Source organism: Rhinoderma darwinii, chromosome 1 (genome assembly GCF_050947455.1).
Source record: "Rhinoderma darwinii isolate aRhiDar2 chromosome 1, aRhiDar2.hap1, whole genome shotgun sequence".
Taxonomy (NCBI): Eukaryota; Metazoa; Chordata; class Amphibia; order Anura; family Rhinodermatidae; genus Rhinoderma; species Rhinoderma darwinii.
The window spans coordinates 181,773,085-181,795,394 of NC_134687.1; the positions used below are offsets into that span (position 1 = coordinate 181,773,085).

Here is a 22,310-nt window from a genome sequence, read left to right on the forward strand (position 1 = left end):
TAGGTACCTCCGAGTCTTCCGTGGAAGAACGAAGCAACGGAAACTCGGGAGGCATCATGGGGGAGTCAGAGGAGAAAACACAAAAACATTCAAGTTGTCGTTCCCTGAGACGTCGGTCAAGTCGTACCGCTAAAGCCATAACCTGGTCTAGGGAGTCAGAAGAGGGATAGCTAACTAGCAGGTCTTTCAGGGCGTTCGACAGACCCAACCTAAACTGGCACCTTAAGGCAGGGTCATTCCACCGAGAAGCTACGCACCACTTCCTAAAGTCAGAACAATACTCCTCAACAGGTCTCTTACCCTGACGTAAGGTCACCAGCTGACTCTCGGCGAAGGCAGTCTTGTCAGTCTCGTCATAAATGAGTCCGAGTGCAGAAAAGAAAAGATCAACGGAGGAAAGTTCAGGGGCGTCAGGAGCCAAGGAGAAGGCCCATTCTTGGGGCCCTTCCTGGAGCCGGGACATAATTATACCCACCCGCTGGCTCTCAGAACCTGAGGAGTGGGGCTTTAAGCGAAAATAGAGCCTACAACTCTCCCGAAAGGAGAGAAAAGTCTTCCGGTCCCCTGAGAACCGGTCAGGCAACTTGAGGTGGGGTTCAAGAGGTGAGGGGCACTACCATGGTAGCATCTGGCTGGTTGACCCTCTGAGCCAGGGCCTGGACATGTAAGGAGATACCCTGCATTTGCTGAGCCAGGGTCTCAAGGGGGTCCATAGTAGTGTCAGGGACCAGGGTAGACTAGGTATATGGGCTAGTGATTATGTAATGACAGGGGGTAGGGAAACAGACAAGTGAGCCCTAATCTACCCGCCACTCAGTCCCTGCCTACTTGCAACGACCCGCCCTAGGCGACGGGGTACAACTGGGCGACGGTCCCTACGCTCAATAAGTGCACGACAGACAAACAGACAAGGGTACACAGAAGCAAAGGGAAATGGGGCAGTTGCCCACGGCAACACCGTGAGCAACAAGAGTGGTGAACGAGCCGAGTCAAACCAGGAGTGTACGAGGTACCAAACGCAGAGCAGAAGAGTAGTGAACAAGCCGAGTCAAACCAGGAGAGTACGAGGTACCAAACGCAGAGCAGGAGAGTAGTCGGTAAGCCAGGGTCAGTATGAAGCAGGGACAAATAGTAAGAAGCTGCAGCAGGGCCAGGAAACCAAACGAGAAGAATCACAAGCAAGGAGGAACAGGAAAGGCAGGTATAAATAGACAGAGGGCGGGAGCTAGCTCCGTCTGGCCAGGCTGTGATAGGCTCTCCCACTCCTAAGCCTGCCATCCTGAGTGGTGGAAGATGGAGTCAGTCTCACAGACATAGAAGCAGGTGCAGACTGATTACCTATGGGCGTTGACACAGAAGCTGTGCCTGGCAGATCCTTTACAGATTGACTTGACATTGCTCCTCTTGCTATCTTTATCAGGGGGGCATCAGCGTGTCACAGTGACCTAGGAAATTGGCCACAGTTCTGTGTGCTATAATCGTTTCTTTGTGCTTTCCATTGCAGATTCTAGTTTTCCTGCATTTTGCATACACAATATTATGTATATGTATTTTGTAATGTTGTATATTATGTATATTTTGCTGCACTTATTGATATGCAGTTAACACAATATTTGCATTGTAGAGGAGTTAATGTTATACAGAGTTCGATATTGTAGAACAACAGTACTAATCTTAGATTTTTCATTTACATTTTATTAAGGACATCAGTCTATAAAACAAACACCAACAGACCAATGCCAGTCTAAAATCTCTGTTATGTCCATGCCCACCCACATTTCCTATTCTTTGAATTTTACCTATGACTAGTATGCATCCAGGTGCTTTTTACAGTTGCTGTGAATGATGACCCATCTACTTCCTTTATTTTGGCTTAGATTACCCATGCTCCAAGGGGACATTTAACGTTACGCTAACCCAATGACAGCTATGAAGGTCAGATAAATTTAAGCCTTCCAGATGTCCTAGTTTAGTATTCCAAAAGCTAAGTGTACTGAGTGATCAGAATCTAGGACATGAGTTTACATAAGGTGGTACATTTGTAAAAGTAGAATAGACAGTAATTATAATATTATATATATATGCTGAGAATGCTTTCAAAAATAGAAGTGTTAATAGTTTTTTTTTATCAATTAATAAAATACAAAGTGAGTGAACAGAAAGTAAACCTTAATCAAATCAACATTTGGTGTGACCACACTTTGCCTTCAAAACAGCATCAATTCTTCTAGGTACTCTTGCACAAATTCATGGATTTTGTAGCATTCTAGTAGCATGATTAACCCCTTCACGACTGCCATACGGCTATATACGTTCCAACTGCCGATGCCCCGTTCAGTTGTCACGTATATAAACGTTGGCAGCCCGGAACGGGGTTTAATGAGTGTAGTGCTGCTTCAGTGTGAGCAGCGCTGCACGCTCCTGTCTGCCGGGGCTTTGAGAGCCCTGAAATACACCCACGACTGTAGATAGCCCCACACACACAACCCTTTGTAGATAGTGCAAAACCCCCGATAGAAAGCGCCACCTAAACTCCCTCTAGGAGCGGAATCCCCGACCAGCGCTCTGGTCGGGGATTCCCCTCCTAGAGTGAGCCCCCGACGTCTCTCCATCCCCGCTGTAGATGGTGCCACCCCCTTCAGATAGCGCGACCCCCCTCTAGATAGCAAACCCCCCACTGTAGCTAGCATTGCACCCCCCTATAGGTAGCGCCACCTAAACTCACACTAGAAGTGGAATCCCCGCTGTCAGATGGCTCTGTGCTGGGGATTCCGCTTCTAGAGAGAGCCCCTGATGTCACTGTCCATTTGGACAGTGACGTCAGGGGCCCTCTCTAGGAGCGGAATACCCGGCCGACACTCTGACCGGGGATTCCGCTATTGGAGAAGCCCCTGGTGTCACTATCCATATATGAACAGTGACATCAGGGGCTACTCCTGGAGCGGAATCCCTGGCCAGAGCGATGCCGACTCTCTGGCAGGGGATTCCGCTTTTGAGTTAGCCTCTGATGTCACTGTCCATATATGGACAGAGACATCAGGGGCTCCCTCTAGGAGCGGAATCCCTGGCCAGAGGGATTCCGCTCCTACAGGGAGCTACAGTTGTGCTATCTACAGGAAAGGTGCCATTTATGGGGGTGCTGCTATCCACAGGGGGAGTGGCACTATCTACAGGGGAAGTGGCGCTATTTGCAGGGTGGTGGCACTATCTGAAGGGGGTGTTGCTATCTACAGGGGGGGGGTGGTGCTATCTACAAGGGGATGGTGCAATCTACAGGGGGGGGGCTATCTGCAGGGGGTGCTATCTGCAGGGGGTGGCGCTATCTACATGGGGTGCTATATACAGGGGGTGTGGCACTATCTAAATGGGCACTGTGGCATTATATGGGAATTATCTGCAGGGGTCACTATGGCGCTATCTACATGGGCACTGTGTGTGGCACTATCTGCAGTGGGAACTGTGGCACTATGTCGGCACCGGCACTATCTACAGTGGGCAATGTGGCACTAACTACAGTGGTATTGTGTCACTATCCACATGGGCACTGTGGTGTTTTCAGGTGGGTGGGACAGAAAAACCCCTAACGAATAAAACTCATCCAGTTTTTTTTAACGTAAATAGCGGTTAAAATCGGTGAGCCGGCGGGAAATGGATTCAAATTTTTAGACACATTGATGCAAAACAGACATGAAAAACTGACAGTTAATCCGTTTACTGCTATTTTTTTCACGTCGTGTGAATGTAGTCTAAGGGCATGACCACACGTGGCGGATTTCCTCCGCAACTGTCCGCATCAATGCCGCACAGAATCTGCGTTGCAGATTCTGCTGCGGATCTGCACAAAATGTGCAGTAAATTGATGCGGACTAGCTGCTGCGGACTGCGGGAAAAGTGCTTCCCTTCTCCCTATCAGTGCAGGATAGAGAGAAGGGACAGCACTTTCCCTAGTGAAAGTAAACGAATTTCATACTTACCGGCCGTTGTCTTGGTGACGCGTCCCTCTTTCGGCATCCAGCCCGACCTCCCTGGATGACGCGCCAGTCCATGTGACCGCTGCAGCCTGTGCTTGGCCTGTGATTGGCTGCAGCCATCACTTAGACTGAAACGTCATCCTGGGAGGCCGGACTGGAGACAGAAGCAGGGAGTTCTCGGTAAGTATGAACTTATATTTTTTTACAGGTTGCTGTATATTGTGATCGGTAGTCACTATCCAGGGTGCAGAAACAGTTACTGCCGATCGCTTAACTCTTTCAGCACCCTGGACAGTGACTATTTACAGACGTCTCCTAGCAATGCTCCCGTCATTACGGGAGCCCCATTGACTTCCTCAGTCTGGCTGTAGACCTAGAAATACATAGGTCCAGCCAGAATGAAGAAATGTCATGGCAAAAAAGCAAGACGCATCCGCAGCACACATAACATGTGCATGACAGCTGCGGACTTCATTGCGGAACTTAGAATCTCCATTGCTGTCAATGGAGAAATTCCGCCATGAGTCCGCCACTGCTCCGCAACAGACAGAGCATGCTGCGGACACCAAATTCCGCTCCGCAGCCTATGCTCCGCAGCGGAATGTTACGCATCGTCTAAACGAACACTTCTGAATAGAAGTGGAAGTCAATGCAGAAACGGCTCCGCTGCGGATTAACGCTGCGGAGTGTCCGCAGCGGAATTTAAGTGAAATTCCGCCACGTGTGAACCCAGCCTTATAGCCCTCCTCACTCTACGTTCACAGCAATCCAGAGTGACGGAGGGAGAAGAAGACTAATTGTTATAGAGCTGCACAGTGTGTGTATATATATATATATATATATTTATATATATGTGTGTGATTTGTCTGTGAAAAACATGGAATTAAGTAAACTAATCTAGAAAATGAAAGCTTCATATGTCTTGTAAAAAAAACGAGGTAAAAATAATTGTGATATTCAAAGTGGTTGCAAATATATTATCATTTAAAGAAGTGCATATCAGAGATTTGACCTGGACACAGGGGCAACAATGCCCCTTGGTCATGAAAGGGTTAACCAATTATATCAAACAGGACACCATTAATCCTGACTAAATCCCCAAATCCATTTACTGAAATGCAGCCCCAAACTTTCAAGGAACCTCCACCATGCTTCACTGTTGCCTGCAGACACTCATTATTGTAACGCTCTCCAGGCCTTCGGCGAACAAACTGCCTTCTTTTACAGCCAAATATTTTACATTTTGATTAATGAGTTCAGAGAACATACTGCCATTTTTCTGCACCCCTGTTCCTATGCTTTCGTGCATAGTTGAGTTGCTTGACCTTGTTTCCACGTCGAAGGTATGGCTATTTGGACGCAATTCTTCCATGAAGACTACTTCTAGCCAGACTTTTCTGAACTGTAGATGGGTGTACCTGGGTCTCACTGGTTTTTGCTAGTTCTGAGCTGATGACACTGCTGGACATCTTCCGATTTTGAAGGTCAGTAAGCATGATGTGTCTTTTATCTCCTGCACTAAGATTCCTTGGCCGACTACTGGGTCTGCGGTCCTTAACGTTGCCTGGGAGAGACCTTGCTGATGCAGTATAACTACCTTGTGTCTTGTCGCTGTGCTCAGTCTTGCCATGGTAGACCTGTGACATGAAACGGTCTTCCACAACCTCATATTGGTAGCAGAGTTTGGCTGTTCATCACATAGCTTTAAGCCTCCTACACGGACCCATTCATTTCTATTGGCCAGGGACACCTTTCAGTATTTTTACTGATAAGTGTACGTGCTGAAAAAATTATAGAACCTGTCCTATTCTTGACAGTAATTACGGCAAGGACTCTCCCATAGCAGTCTATGGGAGCTTCCGTAAATATGGACGGTATACGGATGTGCATCCGTATACCATCCGTATTTACGGAAGTGTTGCTATGCAACATGCTGGTGACATCATTTGCATACTCCCTCTTTTTTCACAGACCCGTATATACGGATGGAATACGGATACAATACGGACCGTATTTACGGACACCATTCTGTATATACGGATGAAATACGGATGCCTACTGATCCGTATTTACTGACAGTATTTTGGGTTAGATGGAACTACCGTCGTGTGCATGAGGCCTTAGGCCCAATGCACACGACCATAAAACCCGTAGAACCGTGCCTGGAATTATGGATCATATCCGTGTTTTCGTGTTTTACGGGCCGTGCTCCTATACTTTGTATACGAGCACGGCCTGAAAATGCGGGCGGCCGTCAGCAGCCGGCCATGCCCGCAATCGTGGGCTGTGATTATGGGCACGGTCGTGTGCATGGAGCCCGGTGTGGAATTACTGCTTATAACTCCATCTGCTTCTTTCTTTTACTGCAAAACCAGGAAACCTGAATTTTGTACTGATCATGTGCGAGATCTCAGCATGGTGCAGGAGAGAAGGACACTAATAGGAGCTTGTCAGCTCTAGGTGGGTGAATATTGAGATCATTTTAATATCAGGCAGGAAACAAGTTAGTACAGCTTTCTCAGAAATCTATTTAATAATGTAAGCAGTCTGTATTGTGAAATCTGGTGAAAGATTTAAGTAGATAAAGGAGAATTCTGAACGGTGGTTACATCCTTATCTAATACTTTGTCTATCTTTTATTTGATTAACTAAACACTGAATCCATAATTTAGTTCTTCAGTTGGACCCACCATTTTCATTCCTTCGTTGTAGGACTTCCAAGTAGTTACTGCTCACCTATGTGGCCCATCCTCCTTATCATGCCAATAAAGAGGGTCATGACAGATTGCCTAAACTGTATAACATTGAAATGTTTTGATAAAAGGGTCATTATATAAATTCAGGAAATCAGAAAAATCCTGAGAAATTAAGTTTGTTTGCTGTATTTTTCCCTCTTTGTATTATTTTTATACTGTAATTGGACGTATTAAAGAACAACATTTAACCAGCCCCATTGCCTACCTTTTCAGAACTTTTTTTTTATGGTATGGATACTGAAACTTTCCATGATACCTTGTGCCATTCACTCATTATTTTTTTCTTCTCTGAGCCAAAATTGTCATTGTTAGTAAAAGTTGTCCATAAGAAAAATGCCATAATCTGTTTATAACTGGAGAAATGAATCAAATAACGTAAGCCCCATTTCTCAACCCAAACTTCACAAAAGCTGTATCTTTTCCTCCTCCAGCATAGTGACAAAATACCTGTCACTATTCAGCCATAACAATAGAAAACATCTGCCTAATGTTGTGTAGTTTACCTCTTGTGCCGCTAAAATAGCTCTGACCTGTTGTAAGGTGGCGGGTCCCTGGCAGATGGTATATAGGGCTGGTTGTTTCGCGCAATTGACGGTATGAAGACAGAAGTGAGTTATTAACTTCAAACCATCTATTCACAGGCCGGTTCTTCCTAATACGGGAGGCACAAATTTAGACACAGTTCAGCGCAGGCTAAGATAGATGACTTGTTATATTCTTGTTGCAAACAGGGCCAAGTGCTTCCTTTCCTAATGAAGGGGGTGGTTCGGCAATTAGGCCTAGTAGACCCCAAAATTGTGGCTGCTACTTGCTGTATGATCATTCATATTAGACCAAAAAATGGCTTGCTGTTCTGTGGGCCATCCGTCACAAGCACCCACCAGTGCTCATACGCACAGGCCCTAGACGATGGGGGACTCCTCATCCACCTCTTGCTCTTCAGGACTTCTGCCACATGTTCAACGATAAGCATCTCTTGACAGTAGACAACAGCTTTCTCCTGAGCAGCTCTCCTTCTCAGAAACAATCTTCTCAGCAGCTTTTTCTCACCACACTCCACAGCAGCAGAGCCCAGGTCCCACCAACTTCCGCCCAACACTGAACACTGTTTAGTGGGCTAACTACCATTTTATTCCCTAAGCGCCACCTCCAGCGTGATGATGCAATGTGCCAAAATGGCGTGTGGACCATACATCCTGATGCCAATCAATTTACAAACCCAGCAAGCCAAGCATCTCTCACCATGCCTGTAAAAAACAAAGCTAGAATGCAACACAACATATATACAGTGCAATGCAATACAGTGGCCGGACTGACCACACAAAAGCGCTGACCTCCCAGTGGCCGGACTGACCACTTACCTTGTAAGGCCACCTTGTAAGAAAAAAAGCAGACAACAGCAGAAAACCACACTACTTAAAGGTATAGTGTACATATTATACTGTAAAATATGTACAATTCCACAGAGGGCACAAGATACAATTGCATGTAAAGAAAACATTTCCCTTTTAAATCCGGGATCCACATTTGTGCCAGGACCAAAGCTTTCCAGTGGATCTTTAGGATGGAGACTATGAAACCGTTGGGTCTTAATGAATATATGTCGTTCACATGTTTTCTTTGACCAACAGGGGTTCTAAGAACTGATGGTCTCACCCTGTGGGATCCTTAGTGAGGGCTTTTGTTTTGGTTGTCCTCATGTATAAGTGTTACCTTTGGGGATATTTACCCAGTACTATAAGGATTACCAACGCATATATATACCCCTCAACATTTCATCCCTTGATTCTATATCTAATGCATAGTTTCACTATGATGATGTCTTCCGTTTTAGTTCTTCCGTGGTATGAAGTTTTCAACTCTCTATATAGGATCTATTCCTACGTTCCTTGCATAGTGTGGGTCGTACAATTAGTTTATCTGTACTAATATTTACCCTATGTATGATTGATCGCTTCTGTGGAGATCTCCAGTGAACCATGTTAAATTAGCCGCCTGGGTTTCCTTAGGAACCAGGGACGCTAGAACGTCCCACAAACTTCATTGGCGGCTCACTGACAGTGGGGCCGCTCCCAGTTACGGACGTCATGCATGACTTGCCGAACTTCAATTGGCTGCGGTCCTCTGATGACGCTGATTGTAGGGGCGGGATTTAGTCCATTTATACTCGGCGTTCTCCCGATGCGCGAGAGACCAGATATCCGTGTCGTTCGCGCGCCGGGAGACACGATACAGCACTTTTCAGTGCTGTCCGGCATTCACAGTATAAAATACGCAAACTGGGCAGAGTCCTGTAAAATAAATCAGAGGACTGCCTGTTTTGCTTGTGTACCCCTGAGGACGCACTCTTACAATAATTGAGTGCAGAAACGCGTAGGGACACTGTTTCTTTAGTCAGGTGTTTATTCACTGGCAATGTGCATCACTACTTGATGCTGTGTGAGAGGGATTGCTTAATACTTTTTAATGGAGCTGTTGCTCCTTGTTACTAGCACTCTCACATTCATCTTGGTGCCATTTGCTTATGCCTGCAACCGTAGTTACTTTTGGCTATTAGCCCATATTTAACCAAATATATCTAAGAAAATTATTATTGTTTTTTCTTAATCGTTCTTTCAGGTAGTACTATATTATAGGACCAAAGCTTTTCCAGCATAACATTGCCCAGAGTATCACACTGCCTCTGTCAACTTGCCTTCTTATCATAGTGAATTTTGGTGCCACCTCTTCCCCAGGTAGGCATCGCATGTGCATTTAGCCGTCCATATGATGTAAAAGAAAACCAGATTCAGAGACCAGGCGACCTTCTATTGCTCCATAGCCAAGTTTTGATGCTCAAGTGCCCATTGTAGGAACTTTTGGCGGTGGACAGGATGGCAATGAGATGCTGTGTATTTTTTCACACCTTTCTATCACAGCCGGCATTAACATTTTCAGCAATTAGCGCTACAGTAGCTGTTCTGTGGGATAAGACCAGACACGCTAGTCTTTGGTCCACACGCGCATCAATAACCCTAAGTCTAGTGATTACAATTTGGCCCTTGCCAAGTCACTCAGATATTTTGTCAATTTTTCCTTCTTCCAACACATCAAGGCTCCTTAAAGGGGTTTTCCAATTCCTAAAAAATTATGGCTTATCCTCAGGATACGCCATCAATAGCTGATTGGTCGGGGTCCCACTCCTGGGATTCCTGCCAATCAGCTGTATTTAAGGGGGTGCAGCGCTCGTAAGAGTGCTGCTTTCCCTTCATTTCTACTTGCTCCCTGTGAATCCTCAACAAAGATGTAGCAGCAATTCACAGTATTGCAGCCTTCTGCCATTGAAATGAATGGGAGAAGGTTGCAATAGTGTTAATCGCCGCTACATCTTTGTTGAGGATTCACAAGGAGCAAGTAGAAATGAAGGGAAAGCAGCACTCTTACGAGCGCTGCACCCCCTTAAATACAGCTAATTGGCAGGGATCCCAGGAGTGGGACCCCGACCAATCAGCTATTGATGGCGTATCCTGAGGATAAGCCATCATTTTTTAGGAATTGGAAAACCCCTTTAAGAAGCCTTGATGGGAACCCGACCCGACCCATCAGCTATTGATGACCTATCCTGAGGATCAGCCCTCAATTTTTAGAGACTGGAAAACCACTTTAATGACCCATCCCCCACATTTCCTTGCCTGGGCAACAGTTTTAGTTTGTTCTACATCTGTACTGAAGCATATCAGCTGTTCTGAATACTTTTATTGACCCGGCTTGTAACTGACTACTTTTTTGTATGCCGCCTGCCCTGACTATTGCCTATCTTTTGTTAACGACTGAACTATGCCTGCCCTGACCTGTGCCTGTCTGACTATGTACTCTGTCTAATGTCTCGGTCCCGCATCTTGATGACTTCTACCTCTGCTATATAAGCTATTGCTATCAGAGACTACTCCTGGGGTAGCGACCTGGGAGTTCCCTGCAGTGAAGTCCAGATCCCTATATAGGGTGAAAAATGGGGATTTCCTTAGACTCCGCTCCCGGGTTTAGCCCTAAGCCAAACCCGAAGCAACCCAGTGTGTCCACATCAACTTCTACAGGTGTGTGATAAAAGCTAATGAAATATACATTAGGAAGTTTCATTTTTGGATAAATGCAATGGGAAACAGTTTTTACTGGTTTTTCTTGCCTCCCTCTTAGGCTACATTCACACGAGCGTAGCTAATCTCGGGCTAACACCAGACGTGAAAAACTGCAGTTTTTCACGTCCGAGGTGCACCTGTGCGGGGTTCGTTGTCACGGATCCCCCATAGACTAGAGTCTATGGAGGGATGCGTGACACGCAGTAAAATAGGACATGTCCTACTTTTTTCACTGACACTTCACACGCAACGTTGAAGCAACGGTCGTGTGAACGGCCCCATTGAAGTACATAAGTCCGTGTGACGGCCGTTGTTTTAATGGCCGTTACACAGACCACATATACGCTCGTCTGAATGAGCCCATATTAGGTGGAAACGCATGTACAGCTACGCTACATTTGAATGAATTGGAAATACAGAAACAGACACTTTTCGGTTAAGAAAGGGACCTGCTCATTCTCAGAATTGATGGCGGTGCAGCTATCGGACCTCCAATGACCATACTTTTATGACATGTCTACGTAACATGCCATTTACGTATTTACATTGTATAATTCCTTTATGAAAATTGTAATGTTTGCATTTAAACATAGAATTAAGATTGCAGCCTCAATTGAAAAGCCACAATCTCTCACACAACAAATATGCCAATTCTTCTGTTAAGCGTGTTGAGTTTTCTGAAATGTTTGAAACCACAATTCTTGTAATGAGTGTTAGTGCATCTTTTTTGGGTTTGAGGATCTTCTGAGTTCAGTTACCTCTTATAAATAGCAGGTTGTTGCCACACGATGCGCATATGTTTTACTTGGCATGGTTTTGCAAAGCGGTTATTGGTGACATGATTTTTACAGGTGAAATGCGTTAAAACATGTACCTGTAACATTTCACCTGTAAAAATATGTGGCCAATATATCCGCAGCGCTAAACAGTGCCTATTTTTGGTAAAAAGCATGCAGTTTTTGGCCGCGCTACATACTCTTTCAGCGCGTGAACCCAGCCTCAATATCTTAATTGTTACTCATTCTATCATTGTGTTGTAATACTTTCTGGCCAATGACATACATAGAATAGAGGGAGCCCTATAGCAAATATCATAATGGGGCCCTTTGCAGGTGCTGGTTCGTGCTATTGCTAGTCATCCCTTCACATCATTGTATAATTATGGAATGTTGCGCATAATTAACTCTCTTTCAATGTGGTAAGCACAGTCCATTGTATATTCAAAATTATATTATACATAGACATTATCGGACTAGAGTACATTGGGCCCACCAGAGGAAATCATTTTTGGGGCACACCCTTCAGATATATAGAAATAGAGCGACCACTCTTAATTGTGTAGTAAAACAAAGACCAATATTAGCAACTTCCAGTGACAGACAACAGTCCTACACAAGCGCTCTGCAGACCATATAAGTGATTACTGTACAGTTACATCCAGTGATTCACAGGTGATGTCTTCTCAGATTGAAATCGTTCACTTTCCCTTTTATTCTCCATCCAGCCCAGAACACCATGATGACTTCTTCCAACCACAACTCGCCTCTGCAGAATTTGCAACACAAACATCTTTGGCTCCTTGCTTTTTTAGTACCTTCCCCAGCTCTTCCCCACTCTCTACAAATACCCGCTATTTATAGTGCCCCAGATGGAAATAAGGCCCCCTCTTGATGCCCCACACTGTAATAGTACCCCCTTTTCTGCTCCAGACAGTATAGTGCCCACCGCAGAGTAATAGTGCCCCCTTTAGGCCCCACTCAGTAATAGAGCCCTCCCTACACAGTAATGCCTCTCTAGCAGTTAGGCTCTCTTTGTGCACCCCTATAGTAGTTCGGTCCCATTTGTGTCCCCATATACTAATTTAGTCCTTCTTTGGGCCTTTATACAGTAGTTAGGACCCTTTTGTGTCCCAATGCTAGTTAGGTCCCCTATGGTGCCCCTATATAGTAGTTAGGTACCCCTCTGGCCCCCATATAGTGCCCCTATATTTATAAAAGGCCCCCTATTGCTAAAGGCCTTTTTCTGCTCTATGTATGCCACTGGCTACAGGGTATTACAACACAATGATACTATCGCTATACAGTTGTACATCTAGAAGTTTACACTATTAGTAGGATAAGGTGACATGCAGATCATGGCAGCTGGTTGAATATCCACAAGCTGAAAACAGAAAGTAAACTACTTGCTATATTGAATGTGACATGGAGAACCCTGCACAGTTCACACACCACATAGGAAAGATCAATACGTGTAGCTTGAGATTCTTTTTCTTGGGCCCCTTTTTCTTGGGCCCTATAAATGCTGTATGGGGTCCCTAGCGACAAATTACTTATGATGACATGGCTTCTTAGTGTGGATAGACAACTATATTTATAAATGTAAAATTAAGAATATAGGGTTGTTAAGAATAGTTGAACACTCAACAAAAAACAATTGCTCAGCTTTCAAAATTATAGCCACAGGTTTTCATTATTTATTTGTTTTTGTTTTGTTAAAAAAAAATTAATTCTTTCCATACTCATATTTGTGTTGTAATGAAATATTACTTTTGGTACAAGCCAAAACTATTAGTAAACTATCCTTTCAATTATAAGACATGCACAAACTCCTACATATCCTCAACCCCACAGTCACAGCTGTCGTTATCCTGTGACAGGATCTACTCCCCGGTGACAGGCAGAATCCATGGAGGTGCACGTGTTATGTGTGGGAGGCTGCTTACAGTGAATGTCAGCAAGAATTTCTCCTCTGACTTGTTCTTAATAACACCTAATGTCAAGATAACCTATTAGTACAAATGCACCTTGCACCCACCTAAGATCACAATGTAGTATTTTTCTATGTGTATATACACTTAATATGATAAGTATTTATATAACTTTATTAATGTAGGCTTTATTATACAGGTTGGGCCATGAAAAACAGAACCCTGTTTCCTTTGTGTGGCTTGTACAGGATAATGCTTATCGGGCCTCATTCATCAAGACTGACGAACTGTAAAACTTTCTTTGTTGTCCATAGTAACCAATCAGAGCTCAAATTTAATTTTACCAGAACATGAGGCCCAACGTATTCTTCTCTTCCAGTCGAGTGGTACTCTTTGTGGAGGGCAGTAGCGTTGTGCTTGAGTGTGTTCGACATGCCATATTCGATTCACCAAATAAATGCGATACTGGAGGCCTATGTACGCATAGGCTCATTCAACGAAACACAGCACTTTTTTTCTAGTCAATTTCCAGACCTTCTCGTTCCAACAAAAAAACAATATGCATTGTTTGGTGTGGAAGTGGCGTAAAAGCAGAGCATCGGTGGTCGAAACAAAAAATAATAGACAACCACATGTTCGGACTCTCATCATTATTGCAGACATCCGGGAGAAGATTATGAGTAGCCCGAGGAAATCGACGCAAAAACTATGCCAGCAGGCGCACGTCAGTCGAACAAAATGTTGATGTGTACTGAAATCACTTCACTTGTAGCCGTACCCGGTGTCAGTTGTGCTAGAGTTTAAGGAGGGGATCAACAGAAGTGTGTTGCGTATTGCATTTGGCTACTGGATAGAATCGTAGATTGCCATTTGGACCTGTTGCAATTCATCATATCTGATGAAGCGTGGTTCCATCTAACCAGATGTGTTAATTTGCAGAACAGTAGGTAATGGCTCAGAGAAAATTCACACAAGCTGCACCAACAAAAATCGGTGTTCAGTGCGCAGTTTTGGTGTACGTGGATTGTGGGTCCAATACTTTTGAATAGAAATGTGAACACAGCCGTGTACATAGACATCTATGATCCATTCTATGCACAGTTTAGCAATCACAAGTGTATTATTTATTTTAACAGGACCGGGCGACTTGCCATACGTCGCACTTGTCCCTGTGCCAAATTCATGCGACCTTCACAGAAGAGTTGTGGCCTCTACGGTCAACAGACCTAACAGTGTGCGACTTTATCTGTGGGGTTATCTGAAGGGTAGAGTTTATGAAACTAGTCCCCAAACAGTGCCCGAACTGAAACAGCAAATTAAAATTTGTGTCTGGAATATCAAACGTGTGGTGTTGCAGAAGGTGTTCCTGAACATAAGACGGACACAACTCTGCATAGCCGCTGGCAGAATCCACTTCCAGCATCTCCGGTAACAGGTCATTCTTCAATTATCCACTATCCTATACAAACCACACAGGGAGAACAGGGTTCTTTTTTTCAATGCCCACATTCAATTCATTTTGGTTTAGATATTCTTCTATTCTGTGTTGCATAGGCCTGTTCATAGTATGGAAACTCTTCTGAGTAACAATGAAATAAAATATGTACAGATGTATTTGTAATAAAGGTGTTTTCTATCGGAAGAATACTATCCTTAGGTTAGACCATCAATGTTTGATCAAAGGGGGGTCCGGCCATTGTTATTGGCCATGAATTTATACTCCTGGTAAACCCTTGCATGAATTCGAGCCCATTAACTATATAAATTAATATAGTTCTTTTTCAGTGATTTGTCCATTAGACATTGCGCTTGAAGTTTCTAATAGTAAGAAGTTTGTTCCCCTTACGCTACATTTAGACGAGCATAGCTAACCTCGGACGTGAAAAACTGCAGTTTTTCACGTCCGAGGTGCACCCGTGCAGGATGCATTGTCACAGATCCCCCATAGACTAGAGTCTATGGAGGGATGCCTGACACGCAGGAAAATAGGACATGTCCTATTTTTTCATGGACCCTTCACACGCTCCGTTGAAACAACGGTCGTGTGAACAGCCCCATTGAAATACATGAGTCCGTGTAAATGTATACACTGCATACACTGCGGAGTCTGTGTACGCAGTGGCAAGGATGAGCTATGAACAATGATCTCTAGAAATACAGCCCATCACTAGAACTACAAAATGGACACGGCAGTAAAAACACACCCCGAGATCTGCTCTCAGGGTACAAATTCTTAAGTCTCTGCTAAAACACCATGTGCTTCGCTAATTGGTCTTGAGTGTTGAAGGGGGACTCTGGTAACAATTGAAGTTTCCCTTTGTAAATACTCATGTGGAGGTCCATCAGACTCCAGAGAAGGTAACTGTGCCTAGACTCTTCTGGGGCTAGACTCTTCTGGAGAGAATGGCACTGGTCCTCAATGCTGGAGCAAGGAGTATGTGCAGAAAAAATGGGGAATATCCTCCAGCTCACCTTGTCACAAGTAGGGTATGGTAGTCAGCGCACGGATCCTCGTGTCGGCACACACAAGGGAAACAGCAGAAAAAGGGGAGTTGAAACCAGCGCTGAGAGTGCAAAATCTGTTAAAAACGGGAATCTTCTTCCAAGTTTTAATGTATCTTTGTTAAAAACAAAACAATGGACTACGAAAAAATAGTGGTGACGGGCAGGTAATGTCCAAGGTACAGAGAGTGATGAGGAGATAGGCGGTACCGCTATATATGCTATATATGGATTGCATATTTTGGGATTTCTATTAGGTATGGTTTATAACCATTTCTTGTGTTTAGCTCATTTTCAGAAGTATGTTGCAGATTCAGAGTCATGACAATTTAAACAAAAATGTAGTAAAAAAATTATTCTATTGATATATTGACCTCTGATGTCTCCTTGGAGTTTTTCTTTAAAAGTGAAAGCCCCCTTCAATGAGTCATGAGGCAGGAAATACACATTAGCATTTAGAGTCAAATGACAAAGTGATGTCGCTACACATATAATTTAGAAAAACACAGTCACTTCATAAAACCTGATAAGTGTAGATGTTGGTGTTGCTTTATATGTGATTAAGGCTGGGTTCACACGACCTATTTTCATACGTAAACGAGGCGTATTATGCCTCGTTTTACGTCTGAAAATAGGGCTACAATACAGCGGCAAACATCTGCCCAATCATTTGAATGGGTTTGCCGACGTACTGTGCCAACGACCTGTCATTTACGCTTCGTCGTTTGACAGCTGTCAAACGACGACGCGTAAAATGACTGCCTCAGCAAAGAAGTGCAGGACACTTCTTTGCAACGTAATTTGAGCCGTTCTTCATTGAAGTCAATGAAGAGCAGCTCAAGATTTACGAGCGTCAAAGATGCCTCGCATAATGCGAGGAGGAGCATTTACGTCTGAAACAACGCAGCTGTTTTCTCCTGAAAACAGTCTGTCTTTTCAGACGTAAAAGCCACTTCTCGTGTGCACATACCCTAACAGTTTTTACTAACATATGGTAGATAACATAGTAGTGATGCTGTGAACAGACAGATTTGTTCCAAAATGAAACAAAACTGAACTACGAAATGAATTATGTGTAATCTACCTTTAATGACATTGAGGATCATGGATTGAAGGCTTCATGAGGCTCAACTGCTGCTTTTGCCATATACAGTAGACTTTCTCAGTTGACAGGTTCTCCTGAAACAGTCTGACAGATTTGAGCTCTAGTGTGTTACTGTTACTATTCAGGTTGATGATAGTGTTTTTGCTGTATCCATTAATTACTAAAAAATAAGTGGGTAATGTATGCATACTTAGATACATTTTCATACATTATTCTATCTCTAGATCCACAGGTCCCTGCAATTTTCCACCAATTTTTTCCCCTCATATATATTAGAGGTGCAGGGTTCTATAGTGGACAGCACTAGTACTACTACCTATTTTAAGCAGGTCATGGATAAAAGTACGATGGCATTCTTTACTGCACCTTCACTGGGTTTTTAACCCATCTAGTGAGAGGATCGGTAGAAGTGATTGTTGATATTAAATAACTTGTGTTTCCATATGGGACCTGGGATTAATTTGGCCCTGTGCACATCATGTTTGTGAACATCATGTTCATAGACTTCAATAGCCAATAGACAAATAAGTTTTTCAATTCCAGATGATGCCGCAAAAATTGTATGCCGCTCAGCATGTTTTGTTTTTTTTTTGCAGTGGGAGTCAATCCCATTTGTAGCCATCTGTATAGGTTACATACATTCAGTGGCACGCTTCCAACATGTACACCTAGTGTATGCCCTGAACGTCATGTGAACAGAGCCTTACAATAATAATAAAGAATAGAGACCATGTAAATGTATAAGCATTTGATAAATAATGATTACAGTTTCTGAGACTAGTAGCAGTATACAAAATGCCGAAATTTACTATCCACTCAGTGATATAAAATCAAGCTGCTCTTTGATTTTCATTAGAATTTCAGTCAGCAAATGTATTTTCATAACCTTTTCTGCTACTCGCACTTAATTTGCCATTCTTTTATTGTATGATGTAAAAAATAAATGCTGTTTGATGTTAGCGGATCTGTTTAACTTATGTGTGGTACTTTGAATTCAAAATGTGGCTCTCTTGTGAATGGGCTGTGGGTCTGGTTGCAAACTGGCCCATTAACTATTGAATGCTTGATCCAGGTATTAGGAATCCACGTTTATTCCACTATTTTAATATTTCTGTCTGATGTAACATCAGATCTACCAGTCCAAACCTCTGGAGAGCAGGCGGGCTGACTCCAGACACCTTAAACCCGTCTCCTCCCCTCATTGTGCACTTGAGTTTGGCAGCATGTCACATAGTCTCGCTCTCACATTCTGCATGTCTAAACTTTAAGGCCACATGCACACTAACGTATTTTTTTCCTCCCGTAAATACTGGCGTAAATACGGGTCCTTGGTCACACGCATTCGACCCGTATTGCACCAGTATTTACGGACCCGTGCCCGTAAATACGGGTCCAGTGTCATCAGTATTCCACCCGTATTTACGGGCACGTTTTCACTGCAAAATTGCACTGCACTAATCGGCAGCCCCTTCTCTCTATCAGTGCAGGATAAAGAGAAGGGGCAGCCCTTTCCGTAGTAAAAGTAAAAGAAATTCATACTTATCCGGCCGTTGTCTTGGGGATGCGTCCCTCTTTCGACATCCAGCCCGACCTCCCTGGATGACGCGGCAGTCCATGTGACCACTGCAGCCTGTGATTGGCCTGTGATTGGCTGCAGTGGTCACATGGGCTGAAACGTCATCCCGGGAGGCTGGACTGGAGGAAGAAGCAGGGAGTTCTGGGTAAGTATGAACTTCTATTTTTTTTACACGTTGATCTATATTGTGATCGGAAGTCACTGTCCAGGGTGCTGAAAGAGTTACTGTCGATCGTTTAACTCTTTCAGCACCCTGGACAGTGACTATCCACTGACGTCGCCTAGCAACGCTCACGTAATTACGGGTGCACACACGTAGTCACCCGTAATTACGGGAGCCCCATAGACTTCTATGGGCCTGCCCGTGCCGTAATTACGGCCTGAAATAAGACATTTTCTATATTTTTCAACGGCACGGGCACCTTCCCGTAAGCATACGGGGAGGTAACCGTGGCCAATAGAAGTCTATGGGCCCGTAATTATGGGCCATAATTACGGCCCGTGATTACGGGCGTTTTTACGTTCGTGTGCATGGGGCCTTAGTCATTGACCACATTAAGGCTAGGAATACACAAACAGTTTTGATGTCTTTTTTGGTGCAGTTTTTGGCTCAGTTTATTGAGCCGAAGCCAGAAGTAGGTCCAAAAGGAAAGAAAGGTATAAATAAAAGACTGATGCATCTCCTTTCTTTTCTGTCCACTCCTGCGTTTGACTAAAAAAATGGAGCCAAAAACTGCATAAAATCTGCTCGTCTGATTCTGGCCTTAGAGTATGTTCACACGGGTTAGATTTCAAATACGACCCGGATATCGCAGGGAATGCCAGACGGGGGGGGGGGGAATTCGCAGGGGGGGGGATTCTCTCCCTCGCACATATGTCCCCTTTTCTATATGGGCATTTTTCATTAGCCCTATAACCCGTTTCTCAGGTTAATTCTGTGAATTCTCCTAATTAAACTTATGGCCCGTCATTCACCGTGGCTCCTTCTGTGCTGTGCAGCATTGTTCACATAGCCGCCTGAAGCTCCCCCCAGATACCATTGATGCTGCATGCATCATTTCCATTGGTCGCGCCGTTACCATGGGGCCGTCCCGTTCTGTGGGCGTCCGTAACTGACGTCTTAATCACTGATTGGTCCAGGTCCAATAGACGCGACCCAGTTAGGTGGGGCTACAGCTGTATAAGGCTCTATTGTTTCCAAAAGGAAGGAAAGGTATAAAGAAAAGACTGATGCATCTCCTTTCTTTTCTGTCCACTCCTGCGTTTGACTAAAAAAATGGAGCCAAAAACTGCATAAAATCTGCTCGTCTGATCCTGGCCTTAGGGTATGTTCACACGGGTTAGATTTGAAATACGACCCGGATATCGCAGGGAATTTCAGACGAAACTCTGCACCAAATCGTGTCTGATATAGTGCAGACTTTCGCCGGATTTGAATCTGCGGACACCAGATCAGGGGATAAAAAAAAAGTCTATACTCACCTCCCTCTGGTCTGACATAGCTACGTGTCATTCCTCCCCATCTGGTCTGTACTGAGGCAGTCTCTTGGCATGACGTTTTAGCCCATGTGACCGTTACACCATTTGATTGGCTGCAGCAGTCACATGGGATTAAAATTCATTCCAGGAGGTTGGCAGCAATGAGACCAGACAGGGGAGGAGTAAAGCGTTTTTTTGAGAACACAAGGGGAGGTGACTATAGACTTTTTTTTATTTTAAAGCGGAAATATGTTTGCTTTTTTCTTTACTTTTTACTAATTTTTTTTTGCAGAATTTCACTTCCCCATTGAACTCAATAGGGAAAGTCCACAACAAATGCGCAACCATTCCGCAGCATATATTGACATGCTGTGAATTAAAAAAGTCGCACCATAGGTCAGTTTCTGCATGAAAATTTTCGTCAGTGTGTGGATGAGATTTTGAAAACATTATACACTTTGCTGCTACTGAAATACGCTGCAGATTTTCCGTACGCAAATCCGGACAGAAAATCTGCAACAAAGGGTCTGCCTGTTGGGAGATTGTCTTTAGAAAGACCTTCTCTCTAGCAATTCAACTGAATGGAAACCTAATAATACCATGAAATCATTCAGCCAGATTACCAGTGTCTACTGAATGCGAAATTCATCAGTCTCAAATGCAATGCAAGTCCACAGTGTGTTAACAATATATATAATAAGAAAACTTTATATAAAAATATATATAATGGGAAAAGTAAATAAAAATAATTTATTGCTTATAAAAGTCAAGATGCCTACTAAAGGACTTTCAATGTATAACATAAGAGTATGTTGGGAAGGTGACAGGTATGCATGCTTAGCATATCCCTGACTTAGCCAGTGTCACTTGCTTGTGCATGCATTACAAAGTTATTTAGTATACTATGACATGATATAATTATAGACCATGAATACTTATGCAATTGGTGATTAGTAAATATTCTCTTATGAGTAATACAGCAAGACATCTAAAACTACACTACAAACTCTTTCACACTGAATTGTATCTTCATCTAATGTTAGAATTTCAAATGTAATTACAGGGCAGTGAAAGCAGGTTTGATAGATATACAACGCAGGTGTGAATGAAGCCTAACAGTGACACTGTCCAGTAAGTCTAATTTCTAATGATAATGTTTGCTTTCTCTTATACAGTACATACAGCGGGTCCAAGGCTAAACAACGACAAGGTATATAAATATGCATATACAACAGAAGTACTAATCGATAAACCGAGAGGATCCCTAGAGGATAGTGTGGGCTACAAGATTTTGTCAGATGTAGAAGTCAACTTGATATGGAGAAACCCTACCAACAAAGATGACCAACTCATTAAGATTGCGGTATGTTTTTTCACACTAGCATTTCTAGTGTCTTAAGGTACCCATACACTTTAGACAAAGCTCAATTGAAGCCACCGATTCCGGCAGGATCAGCCAAATAATCGAATGTGTATCGGGGCCTCCCGATATAAGATCTTGAGGAAAAGAAGTGTGTCATGTTGGATTTAAAGCATTCATTTTACACCAACTTTTCCAAACAAGTCCACCAATGAGTGCCTCATTTGAGAATCTCTTCTGTGTAGAAAATAAGTTGCATCAGGAAATGGGCCAGTTCTGAAAGCTAGGGAGATTTCCACATTTTCGACAGTTTAGCCATTATATCGTTTTCCAATATAAACTCTTCCTAGGATAAAAGCTTGTATTAGGCACAATTGAATTTATTCAAAAAAATGAAAAATTACACGTGACATTATAAAAATGATTGAAAATTTCAGGAAGCCAACATTTTCACATATAATTCCTAGTGTTGGGGCATTGTGCAGAAGAAAAAAAGATAACTTTGATTCTGTCTTAATGATTGAATTTTTTTTTACCATATTTGTATTTAAAAGTTTTTAGTATTGTAAATAATAAAGTTCCTTAACACCTTCCCGACATCCGCCGTATATATACGGTGGAGGCTGGGAAGCAAAGTATGGAGAGGGCTAACGGTCTGAGCCTGCTCCATAAGTTGCGCGTGTCGGCTGTATTTTATGTCTAAGCTGTTGGAAAGAGGTTAACGGCCCCTTCCAATGGC

At 43.5% G+C, this 22,310-nt stretch overlaps 1 protein-coding gene across 1 annotated transcript in view; it reads left to right on the forward strand.

Annotated features, from left to right (window-relative positions):
• Nucleotides 1–22,310, forward strand: part of MTTP (microsomal triglyceride transfer protein) — a 109,642-nt gene that overhangs the window by 18,570 nt on the left and 68,762 nt on the right. The window contains exon 2 of the mRNA XM_075860635.1: nucleotides 21,387–21,574. Coding sequence (XP_075716750.1) covers nucleotides 21,387–21,574 — 188 coding nt within the window. The remainder of the gene's footprint in view (nucleotides 1–21,386; nucleotides 21,575–22,310) is intronic.